This window comes from Chinchilla lanigera, unplaced genomic scaffold (assembly GCF_000276665.1).
Source record: "Chinchilla lanigera isolate Chin_1 unplaced genomic scaffold, ChiLan1.0 scaffold00113, whole genome shotgun sequence".
NCBI lineage: Eukaryota > Metazoa > Chordata > Mammalia > Rodentia > Chinchillidae > Chinchilla > Chinchilla lanigera.
In genome coordinates this window covers 773,185-784,864 of record NW_004955514.1, presented here as the reverse complement: position 1 = coordinate 784,864, position 11,680 = coordinate 773,185, and the positions used below count along the sequence as shown (strand labels likewise).

The window sequence follows — 11,680 nt, the reverse complement described above, 5'->3', positions numbered from 1 at the left end:
ACAGCAGGGCAGGAAAGACAGCCCAGCAGGGCAGGGAGCACTGCCAGCCTCCTCCGGGACACAGCAGGGTGCCGGGCACCAGGCGGGCAGTGCCGTGATGGTCCATAGCGGTCATCCCAAGAGCAGGCAGGACCAGGCAGGAGGAGACACTGAGCCCCACTTCAGATGCTGCCCATGGTAACAAAAAGAAGGGAGTGGGGAGAGGAAGGAATAAATGGAGCTGGTGACGTGAGGGCCACACGGGTCCCAGCAGTGCCCACATCAAAGCCAGCACAGGGAGGGAAGGAGGGTGGCCAGTGTGGATGGTCAGTGAGGATAGTCATCCGTGTAGATGCTGGCTCCCAGGAGGGTGCAAGGAAGCCCTCAGCAGCCCCTGTAGTAACGGTCACTGGCAGGACTTGGGGTTGGAGGCTGCGGGCTGAGGAGAAGCCCGTTGGCCTGCAGCCCTGGCCGTGTCCAGCCGGGTCCTCTGCACAGCAGGCCACAGCTACCACCACATTGGGAGGGCCTTGCTCCCCACCGGCTGGGCCAGCCCTGCCAAGCCTGCAAAGCCCTGGCCTCGCAGGACCAGGCCTGAGGATGCCCATTCTCCAGGAGAATGGACCCTGGCATCTAGAACTTTCCAGAAGCTGAGGTAGTGAAAATTCCCCAGGCCCAGGTGTCACCTCCTCCCTCAGGACGCCGGTGGTCCCCAGGTCCCTGGGGCAGGGACCACACCACACTGGGAATTTCTCGCCCTTGAGGGGCTCAGAGCAGTGGGGCTGGGTGCAGAGCCCAGGCTGCTGGAGGACAGCCGGGCCGAGGGGACTATCTCCAGGGTGGGACAGCAGCAATGCCGGTGTCGTTTAATTTACATGACAAAGTGCAGCCATTATTACGAGCTGACAGAATGCGCTCAGGGCGATTTCCGAAAATTATTTAAACAATGAAATGAGTTAAATGTCAGCGCTGGCTAATTATGTTTATGCTAATTGTTAATTAGCCCTATAATGGAGACAGTCTTAATTAACAATAGTTATGAGTGTGGGAGGTGGGCTCTTGGGGCGCAGCCGCCAGGCTCTCCTGGCTCTGAGCCCCAGGTCCCCTAGTGGGGTCCTCCCGCCGGGTCCTGAGAGCCAGAGAGCAGGCCCGAAGGCCAGCCTGACCCTGAAGCGCCTCCGTTCTGTGGCCACCACAGCCCTAGAGAGCTGTGGGAAGGCTGCTCCTGCCCTATCGGGACCCAGGGAAGCCAGGGTCACACAGTGCGAGGGGACCCACACCCCGTAACCTACCCTCAACCCCGGCTGAGACAGGTGACACTTAGCCCCCACTTTAAGAACAGGAGGCAGTAGGCCAGCTGGAGGGTGCAGGTCGGGACGGGATGGTCTCCACGCCCCTCTCCTGACCCTCTCTGAGCTCTGGGGTGCTGGGGTGGAGGTTGCCTGCAGTCCTTACCTGTGCCCCCTTTAGCAGAAATGGAGCGGGCAGGGTCCTCTCAGCAGCAACAGGACACAGCACACGCAGTGAGGTGCAGGGGTGAGAGCGGAGGGAACAGCGGGCCTGACACAGGCCAGGGTCCCGGCCATGGTTGGGTGTTGGATGTCCCCCGAGCCCAGGTCTCTGTGGCTGCTCCCCCAGGGGCACCCTTAATAGTCACTGCCATTTACAAGGTCCAGCGAGAGTGTCAGGTCACAGACTGTGCCCTTGAGACAGGGACTCTGTCCCTCCTCTTTGTCCATTCTACCTGCCGGCAGGAAGTGGGCAGTGGTGTCCTGTTCTCCCAGCTGCATGGTCCTTGCCGCAGCTTGTGACCCTCTCTCCCTCTCGCTCTCCCTCTCTGCTTCTGACTGCCCTGGGGTTGTCACACAGACACAACACAGGCCAGCAGGGCCAGCGACCATAGTTCTGGGCTGAGGACGAGTCCTGGGGGATCATCCCCATGCAGGGACCCCAAGCCTCCTGGACATTTGGCGATCTGCCCTCATGGGCACCCCAGCTTCCTTGGTCTCGAGGCCACCCGTCACCAGCCCCCATGACTCAAGTAGAAGTCAGCGGAGTCTCCATGGCCTGTTTTACCCTAGTGGTCAGCTGGAGCAGCAGGTGGTGGGCGGACCCGTCTCTGCCCCACACAGCAGATGCCACCTGCCCCGCTGAGCGTGGAACAGGGTCTCTGTGGTGTCCCGGAGGGAGCCTGAGTTTGCAGAGGTCGGGGCTCGGGCCCGGCTTGGTGCTGGGTCGATCTCAGCACTGGCTGCTGGGAGCTGTGCTAGTGGGCCATGAGGCCATGAGGACCTGGGCACCCCCAGGGCTCTGGGCCAGGGGCTCTGCAGGGTCCAGAGGAGGGATGCCCACCCCACGGCCGTCCACACCACTGCCCACCTGACAGAGGCAGAGAGGATGAGAGACTGAGATAGGCACCAAGAAAAGCAAAACAACACTAACCAGGGAAATCTTGCCTCAGAAGAGATAAAAAACACAACCAAACACTGGTCTTTCTGAGATGAATCTAAACTTCAGAGCAGGGCTGGGGATTTAGCTCAGCAGCACAGCGTCTGCCTGGCAAGTGTAAAGGTCCTGAGTTTGAGTCCTGGTACAAAAAACAAACAAAAACAAAACAAAACAAAAACCCCCCCAAAATCTCCAGAGTAGAAACATAAAGCTCAAGAAAGAAAAAAGACAAAAAGGGGCTGCAGGTCAGCAAAGGGGCACCAGCCCCAGCCTGCATCGCAGCGGCCACACGGGAGTGACAGGGACAGAGGTGCACAAATGCTGTCCAGAGCGGAACTGGTTCTGAGAACCAGACAAAAAGCTATGGGAGCCGGGCGTGGTGGTACACACTTATAATCCCAGTTTATAATCCTCAGGAGGCTGAAGCAGGAGAGCAACAGCAGCATAATTGTGCCCCTGAGCCCAAGAACCCAAACACACATAAGGGACATCCCAAGGAAGGCTTTGGGTTAAAAGGAATGTTCTGAGAGCCCCCACCGTGTCTAGTCCTAGGGAGTGTGGGTGAGGAGACACCTGGGGAGATGGAGCCGGCTTGGAGCTAGGGCCACACCAGCTGGGCTCCGTGCCTGCACCCCGGCACCAGCAGGAGCAGCTCAGCTCAGCGCCATCCCCAGGTCCAAACCAGACACCAGGGACCAAAGCTGCCGTCCGCCCCCACCCGGCCAGGAAAGGAGAACACGTGCAGGCCTGCAGCAGGCGCGGTGACCCTGACAGGAGCAGTGCCGGCTGGGACTCAGGGCGCATGCAGGGTGGCCCGTTACCGGGGGACACGGCCAGCGAGACCCAGGGCCGCGGCGGTGAGAAGGAGCCTCAGCACTCCTCCGCACCCCACCTCCAGGGACCCAGGCCTGGCCCTGTGGTGAGGACGGGCATCACTCGGAGGGTTCTGAGGCTGCTGTGACCCCTGGGGCAAAGGTCAGGGAGGCTGAACCTGTATGAGGGGGGCTCTGGGGCTCTGGGGCACAGGGACAAACGCTACCCGGACTGGAGACACTGCCAGGGCTGGTGGTCAGCACGGGGGACGAGGACGACACTCGACCTCTGACCCTGCCCAGTCCCCATCACCGTGGTGCCCTCTCTGCCTCGCACCTCACCTGGTGCCCACCCTGCAGGCTGGCCACTCCTGGTCTCCAGGACACGGGGGGCGGGGGGCCTAAGCCCCTGAGGTGCTCTGTGGCCTCTTCTAGTGGCGCCAGGACCCCTGACCTGAGTTCCAGCACCTCCTCTGGCTCTTTGCTCTCTGGGGTCCCTTGGGCATGCAGGAATCTTGGGGGGAGGGGGCTTAGTCCCTCATGGGTAACCCCACCTCCCAGGAGCCCCCTCTGGTACCTGCTAGCCTGGTCCTTCCCCCAGGAACCCAAGTCTGTGACACCCCAGGCCCCTGCCCACCCAGAAGGAGCCTGGGGGATTGAGGACCCTGCAGGTGCCCCCAGCCTGGATGCTGGAAAAGCAGGTCCCCTGCAAGAGATGCAGAAGCCCAGAGGCCATGACCCTTCCTGGGGCACTGGTGGTGGCTGCCTGCCCCTGGACAGGTAGCACCAGGGGCCCTCGGGCCACAGGCCAGATCCACGACCCTGGGCACAGCTTCTACAGTGGCCAAGCATGAGTCCCAAGCTCCCGGGACCCTCCCTGCCCCTCCACCCCTGGGTCACCACCGCACTGCTGTCACATGGATTGCAGCCCACCCTAGCATGGGAAAGGCCCCCGCTTTGATGCCCAGCACAGAAAAAAGTAATTAAAAATAGAATGGGAAATGGTCTGAACAGACACTTTGCCAAGGAACACACTGTATATGCTTGCACTCACTAGCCATCAGGGAAGGGTCAATCTAAACCCTGGTGAGAGCTGGATGTGGTGGTGTACACCTATAATACCATCCTCCCGGGAGGCTGAGGCAGGAGGATCACAAGCTCAACCCAGCCTGGGTAAATTTAGCAGTTTAGCGAGACTTTGTCTTAAAAATGTTTTTAAAAGAGCCAGGGGTGCATCTCAGTGTGAAGGGGCTGGGCTTAGTCTTCAGTGCTGAGAAAAACAATTAGGAAAACAAAACCTCGCAGAAGGCACACAGCAACCTGCTGAGAGGCCTTGGCAGACACTTCAAGGCCTGGAGAAAAACAGCTGCAGGAGACTGAGACTCAGCAGCTCTGGCAAAAGCCATGATGCCACCAAATGAGGTAAGAGCACAAGGACGACGCCCCGCCTGTCACTGTGGAGCTGGCAGGGCCTAGCTCTACCCGGAAAATACGCAAGTACAGGAAAAACACAAGCAGCCACATCTGTGGTTCAGAGTAAAGAAAGCTGCGAAATTCTCCTCGTGGGACTCAGCTCATCCGGCAGCAAGGACAGGCAGAATGAGGAAGAGTCGTTTTGCAAGTCTTGCTAGAGTCATGGGTCGGGGCACAGTTCTCGACGTCACGGCCCAAGGAGGGCGGGTGGAGCGCAGCCCCGACCCAGCATGGCTTGTGGCCGCTCACACCAAACACCGTGGAAATCCGCAGGATTTAAACGGCCCCAGAGCCCCAGTGTCCGTGTCCAACACGAGCAGGCCACAAATTAACACCAAATTACTTAGCAAGCAAAGAGCAGCGGGGAAAATGAGCAGCCCTGGGTCCCGCGGCGCAGGTTCCGGGCAGCTGCTGCGGTCCTCTCCCAAGCAGCAAGGGAAAACACCGCAGAGCAACGGAGAGAACGGAGGCTCGGCAGAGAAGGAAGGGCTGTTTCTTAAAAAAGAATAAAATGGAAATCTTAGAATAGAAAAACACAACAACTAAAGTGTACAATTCAGCGGTGGGCTCAAAAGAAGGAAGATGAAGGAGACACAGAATGGGCGGACCTCTAGGGAGAGCCGTGGAGATCACCCAGTGTGTGCAGAAAAGGACAGAGGGACTCTAAACAAATGTAGAGCCTCAGGGACCCAGTGACCAGGAGGCAGATCCAACTCCCGCGTCCTTGGACTCCTGCAGGAGAGCCAGGGAGCATCTTCAGGCGCCGCTCCGCTCAGCCGGCCCAAAGTCCGCCTGCTGGAGCTCGAGGCCCAGGCAGCAGTGCTGGGTGCAGGGCCTCGGCTGGGGAGCAGACACACCTGCCGCCGGGGACGTGGCCTAGAAACAGGTCTGACCCCTCCTCACCCAGGTGGCTGAGCGAGGTGGACCAGCCAGGGCTACTAGAAATGAAATGGTTTTCTTTATAAATTACCCAGGTGTGGATGTTCTGTTAAAGCAAAATGGACTAAGACAATGACCGAAAGTTTCCAAAATCTACAAAAGAACATAAATTTACAGACTCAAGATGCCCAGTGAACTCCAAAGGGGATAAACTCAAAGAAATCTACGCCCAGAAGCACCAAATTCAGATGACTAGAAACCAAAGATGAAGAAAAAACCCTGAGAGCAGCCAGAGACAAAAGAGGATTCCAGGGAGCACAGCAGCCTGAAGAGCAGGGAGCGAGGCCTGACGCGGACGAACAGACAGCACAGCTGGGGGCCGGCTGCAGGTGTCTGACTGAGTTCCTACCTTTGAAACACGCATGGTTCCTGAGAGCAAAACTTAACGCCGGGGATCTAAATGTACCTGGATTGACAGTGAGACCTCAGTGCCTATGAGGGAATAAGGCTGCTTTGTGGTTGAGCTTCCCGCCTTCTGTCTGGAATGGAAAACATGAATTCAGAAAGGTGCGATGAGGGCTGGGGATTTAGCTCAGCGGCAAAGCGCCTGCCTGGCAAGCGCAAGGTCATGAGTTCAACTGCTGGTACTGGAAGAAAAAAAAAGAAGTGCAAGCTCATGTTTAAAAAAAAAAAAAAGAAAGATGCAATGATTGCAGTATAGACCCTACAGTCTCCGGAGAAAAGGCCAAAACCAAAGCTGCTGTTCGAGGCCTGCAGTCTGACAGGGTTCAGTTGTCCTCAGGCTGTGGGCTGAGATTCACCCCCATGTGGGGCTTTGAGGGGGAAACAATCCAGCTCAGATGTTAGAGGTGGGGCCCGGGGTGATGGTTAGCACTGTGCAGGGTCATCAGGGCCCCAAATGTGACCCTGCTGGCTCCATGAGAAGGGAAAGAGACCAGGGCATTTGTGTGTGCACGCACACATACACACACACACACACACACACACACACACGTGCACACGCATACACTCACACACATGCGCACTGGGGCTCTGTGACAAGAGGGCACTCGGCTCCAGCCAGAACTTTGAGTGAGGAAGCCTCGTTCTTTTACAAAGTGACTGGCCACAGAAAACGCATGAGCCTGCAAAGAGACGTAGTTAAAGGCTGATAAACTAAAGTGGGTGCTGAAAACACAGAAACAGTCAGAGACAAGGCAGGAAAGAGAAAGGAGCAGAACATAAATGAGGGGCAATGAACAGACAATAAAGTGTCAGACCTGTACCCAAACAGTTATGTCACGCGTTCACTTTCTAAACACACCAATGAAAAGACTGCGACGGGCTGGGGATTTAGCTCAGTGGCAAAAGCGCCTGCCTGACAAGCGCAAGGTCGTGAGTTCGGTTCCCGGTACCGGAGAAAAACCAAAAAAAAAAAAGAAAAGACTGCGACACTGGATTTAAAAAAAAACAAAACAAAAAACAAAACTACCTGCTGGCCACACAAAATCCACTTTAATGTAGCTATGGCAAGAAGTCAGAAGTCAAAGGATGCACAAAACACACCTCTGACACTCTGACAGAAGACCGCAGGAGTGGCTTGAACAGATGCCTTCTGGACACGCTGAGGGTCCTTCCACCACGAAGCCCTGAGATCAGCCTGGACATTTCCCCAGCAGCAGACCTTCAAACACATGGAACAAAAACAGGTCCCGAGAGCGGGAATGACAGCCTCCAGGTGCCATGGAGACCTCACCATGCCCTCGTGGTGGCAGAGGGCGGCCAGGCAGGGGGCCATCGAGGATGGAGAGGACCTGGGCAGCCCTGGAGCAGCTGCCCAGCAGCTGCAAGATGCAAGATCTTTCTTACCAGTATCCACGAAACTACTTTGTAGGGCTCACAAAACAGACCTAAGAGATGTTGAAGAATCGCAAGTGTATAAAGCACGCACTCTGACAATCAGGGGACCAAACTAGAAGTCCGTAACAGCAAGGAATCTCTAAAATCCTAGATGTTTAGAAAGTAGGCAACACCCTTCTAAATAACCCATGGAGCAGAGACGGACAGCTCAGGGGAAACTAGAACACACTTTGAACTGAATGGAAAGTGTTGAAATGTGTGGTATTTGGGTAAAGCAGTACTCAGAGGGAAACTTTTCGCAATAAATATTTACATTTGAAGACCTCATCAATAATCCGCATCTCCACTTCAAGAAAGCAGAAAAACAAGAGCAAAAACAAATGGATGAGCCGGGCATGGTGGCACACACCTATAATCGCAGCACTTGGGAGGGAGGTTGAAGCAGGAGGATCATTGCGAGTTCGAGACCACCCTGGGCTACAAAGTGAGCCCAAGGCCAGCTTGAACTGCATAGAGACCATCTCAAAAAGACAAAAAAAAAGAATACCCAAAAACCAAAAACAAATGAACGAACAAACAAACCCAAGCAACCAGAAGATGGAAAAAACAAAGCTAAAGCAGGAGTCCACGGAATTGGGCAGCGTCTGCTCAAATCAGAAGCTTGTGTTTTGTTAATAAAATTGAAGGCCCCAGCCAGACAGACCCCACTTCCAGTCACAGGAATACAGGGCTCTTGGGGGCGGAGGCTCCCTGTGCAGAGCAGGACAGCAGGATGGGGCGCTGTGTACACAGACACAACCACAAACTGCGAAGGTTCACCGAGAACAAGGCCCCCGATGCCCTGTGTCTACTGATGCACTGAAGTCACCACCAGCAACGGCCCAGAAGAGAAACTCCAGGCCGAGCAGCTTCGCTGGCAAATGCTACAGAGTCACTGACTTACAAACAAGCTCTGCTTGGGAGGACGTAAGTTGGATTCATTTGTAAGTCAGACAAAGTGAGTCTTAGACAGCTTTGACACAGATATACAATGTAAAGCATACAAAAACCAAACACACAGACACACACAATGCTGTAGATAAACTTTTTTGTTTGAGACAGGGACTTGCTCTGCAATGCAGGCTGGCCTTGAGCTCCCTTATGTAGCCCAGGCTGGCCTTGAACTCATAGTGACCTTCCTGCCTCAGTCTCCTGAGTGCAGGGATGACAGGAATGGGCCACCATGCCCTAGTAAATAAACGTTTTACTTCCACAGTTACCTTAAAGTGGTGGTGCAGTACAGGACTGCGCAGCGTCTTCCCTTCTGTTTCTCTGGTGACTGCTTTGCCCGTCCTAGCCGTCACATCACCACTGCTCTTCCTGTTGCTCCCAGACACCCTGGGCTCTGCCTGAGAACTGTGCTGCGCGCACTGTTGCACCGTGCAGTGAGCACACAGCAGCACAGGCGTGACCGTGTCAGGCAGACACATGAGCCACTTCTGCCATTTGTTTGAATCTACAAGTGTTCGTAATGGGAGGTCCACTTGTAGCTGTGAAAGTTTGCAACTGGAATGTTCATAAATAGGAGATGTACTGTACTTAAAGATAAATGCAACTCTAATTCCAGCTAGGCATGCCAGTTCCCACCTATTCCAGCAACTTGGGAGGCTGAGGCAGGAGGAACAAAAGACCAGCCTGGGCTACAGTGCAAGACCCTGTCTCAAAGTCTAAAAATCAGCAACGGGCTGGGGTGTACCTTAGCGGCTGAGTGTGCGCCTCACGTGCGCAAGGCTCTGGGTTCCACCTGCAGCACTGAAGGAAAGAAAAGCAATGCAGTCCCACACAACCTCGGAGGACATGGACAGAGGGTGAGGTTTCCAGTGCACTTTATGAGGCAGTGGTATCACCATAGACCTGAACCCGAGAAAGGATAGGAAAAGAACCGGCAGAGAGAAACCTCCTGCAAACACATCTGCAGAGATCTTCAGCACAACACCTGCAAGGCGCACCCCGCAACACAGGACAGAGTGATGCTGCAGGGCCAGGGGTCCACCCTGAGAACACACGACGTCTCCCCTCCGCATGCCTGGTCTGCACCCCACTGACAGCTTCGACCTCATCCACAGGCGGAAAGTACGGCTCACAAGGTGCAGCACTGTGACCAGAGCTGGGAAAACCAGGTACAGCAGGCTTCCGGCTGGGGCCCGTACCACCTCGGCAGCCGCTCTGGGGGTCTGCGCCAGCCTCGCCAGTCAGCAGCGCTGGCACTGTTCTGGGCCGGGCTTCCGGTGTAGCTGGTCACACGTCTCGGCACTGGGAGGGCTGCACTTTTTCCTTTCCAGTCTGAACAGAGGCTATTCTTTTCGCCGCTTGAAACACAGGAAAAGCACTTTCATGCCTGGGTGCGTTTAACTATTCCCGAAGGACGCTGTGGCTCTGAACAGGAGAACTCCACTGGTGACACACTGGTGACAACTGTCGCATCTGAAACCACAGAGCCCAGGGAACCAGTGTCCTTGCTGTGTTTTCGTGTATGTTGGAAATACTGTGTTTACCATGGGGATGTTCAACTCACTGCCCCAAAACAGCTGGAAAAGGACAAAGGCAGTGCAGGTCCGACCAGGGATGTGTCTGTCCTCGTGCTTCCTTCCTGAGCCAGCAGCCACTGCCACCCCAAGCCCTTCCTGCCCTGCAGAACAATGTGCTCTGGCCACCTGGGAACCCGACTACAAGGACAACGAGGAACCCTAGGGGTAGGGTCAGGGTGACTGTGGGACCGGCCAGGCTTCCCTCCATGTGGGAGACAGAGGACAAGAGACTGCAGCGGGCAGTGGGAGTCTGCACACACCCACACGCATGTGTGTGCACACTAACATGCTCGTAATCTGCTGGGGTGGGGCTCGGCCGCAGAGCCCTCGTCTGGCTCCTGCAGGGCCCAGGTTTGACCCCCAACACCACAAAAACGACTTTTAAAAACTTCCTAGGGGTTAGGCCAACAAAACACTTTTTCTGGGCAGGAGCACTTGTCACTGGCACTATTTAAGGTCCTGGTGTGGGAGCTGGTAGGAGGCAGACAGCCTGGTGACCCTCTGCAAGCACACAGGTTCCCAGAGTCGGGGTCCGCAGCGTCCAGGAGATGGCGCTGCTGAGACCCAGGCGACCCACAGGACAGCCCGGATCCCACCCAGGGTGGGCACCCTGCGCTGCTGCTGTTCACCCCAGAGCCTCCAGCCGGGAGGAGCAGTGCTTCCTGGCAGCTGCCACCCCGGGGGTGGTCATCCTGGGCATCACAAACCGCAGAAGCAGGTGCGTCCTCCAGGAGTGCTGTCTCAGCAGCAGGATGTGGACAGGCAGGGGCCTCTGAAGAGGCGATGTTGGAGCAGTAGGGTGACCAGCGACTGGTGCAAAGGTCCTGGGCAGCAGAAAGACTCTGGGGTGGCATCGGAGTAGGGGAGAGAGTGAACTCGCCCCAGAGCCCAGGTCACAGTGGGGATCATAGCCTGTGTGCGGGGAAGGCACTGGCGGTGTCCGGACGGACGCAGTACTGGGCCCCCGGACGCAGAGATGGTGCAGGTGCAGCGAAAGGGGCGGGGCACGCTCCAGGTGCACAGGAGAGCGGCCCCAGGCACCCGCACGCCGCCGCGCCGCCCCGCGCCGCCCACCCTCAGCTCCAGGCCGGCCGAGGTGAAGGTGCTGCTCAGCCTGCAGGCAGCGGCGGCCGGGCCCAGCACCCGGCGTGGCGGCACCTGCCCCAGATTAGATTCTCCTTTCTCATTACCGCCGTAATGGGTCCTCAGACCTCATTCCAGCCCTAGATATTATCTGACCCGTATAATTAATTAATTATCGCCCAAATATTATAGATTATTAAAAATAGCATAACTAATAGTGTAATATCTCAAGCTGTCGACTTTAATAGTCAACATTGTCTTGGTGGAGCTTATCAGCCCGGGACACCCGGTGAGGATATTGATTCCGGGTAATTTTAGCCGTCATCGCCGCCCTGACACGGGACTGTCAGGCCGCGCCGGGCTCATTTGAAATCGTTAAACTGCTGGGCGCACGGGGGTCTCCGCGTCGCCTTCTCCTCCCCTTCAATATGTTCCAGCCACAGAGGGAAAATAAATAGACGAGGAGAGGGAGAGAGGGAAAGGGGTAGAGAGAGAGAGGGAGAGGAGAGAGCGACGGACGGGGAGGGGGAGCGACGGAGAGGGAGGGACGGAGAGGGCGACGGACGGAGGGGGACTGGC

General features: G+C 56.3%; 1 protein-coding gene across 1 annotated transcript in view; it reads left to right on the top strand.

Moving 5' to 3' along the window:
* Positions 1–3,229: 3,229 nt before the first annotated feature.
* The window catches only part of Nkx1-1 (NK1 homeobox 1), an 18,476-nt gene continuing 10,025 nt past the window's right edge, over positions 3,230–11,680 (top strand). Inside the window, exons 1-7 of the mRNA XM_005408849.1 lie at positions 3,230–3,346; positions 3,454–3,653; positions 3,801–4,019; positions 8,824–8,875; positions 9,557–9,681; positions 10,653–10,736; positions 10,973–11,212. Of these exons, the coding sequence (XP_005408906.1) occupies positions 3,230–3,346; positions 3,454–3,653; positions 3,801–4,019; positions 8,824–8,875; positions 9,557–9,681; positions 10,653–10,736; positions 10,973–11,212 (1,037 nt within the window). The remainder of the gene's footprint in view (positions 3,347–3,453; positions 3,654–3,800; positions 4,020–8,823; positions 8,876–9,556; positions 9,682–10,652; positions 10,737–10,972; positions 11,213–11,680) is intronic.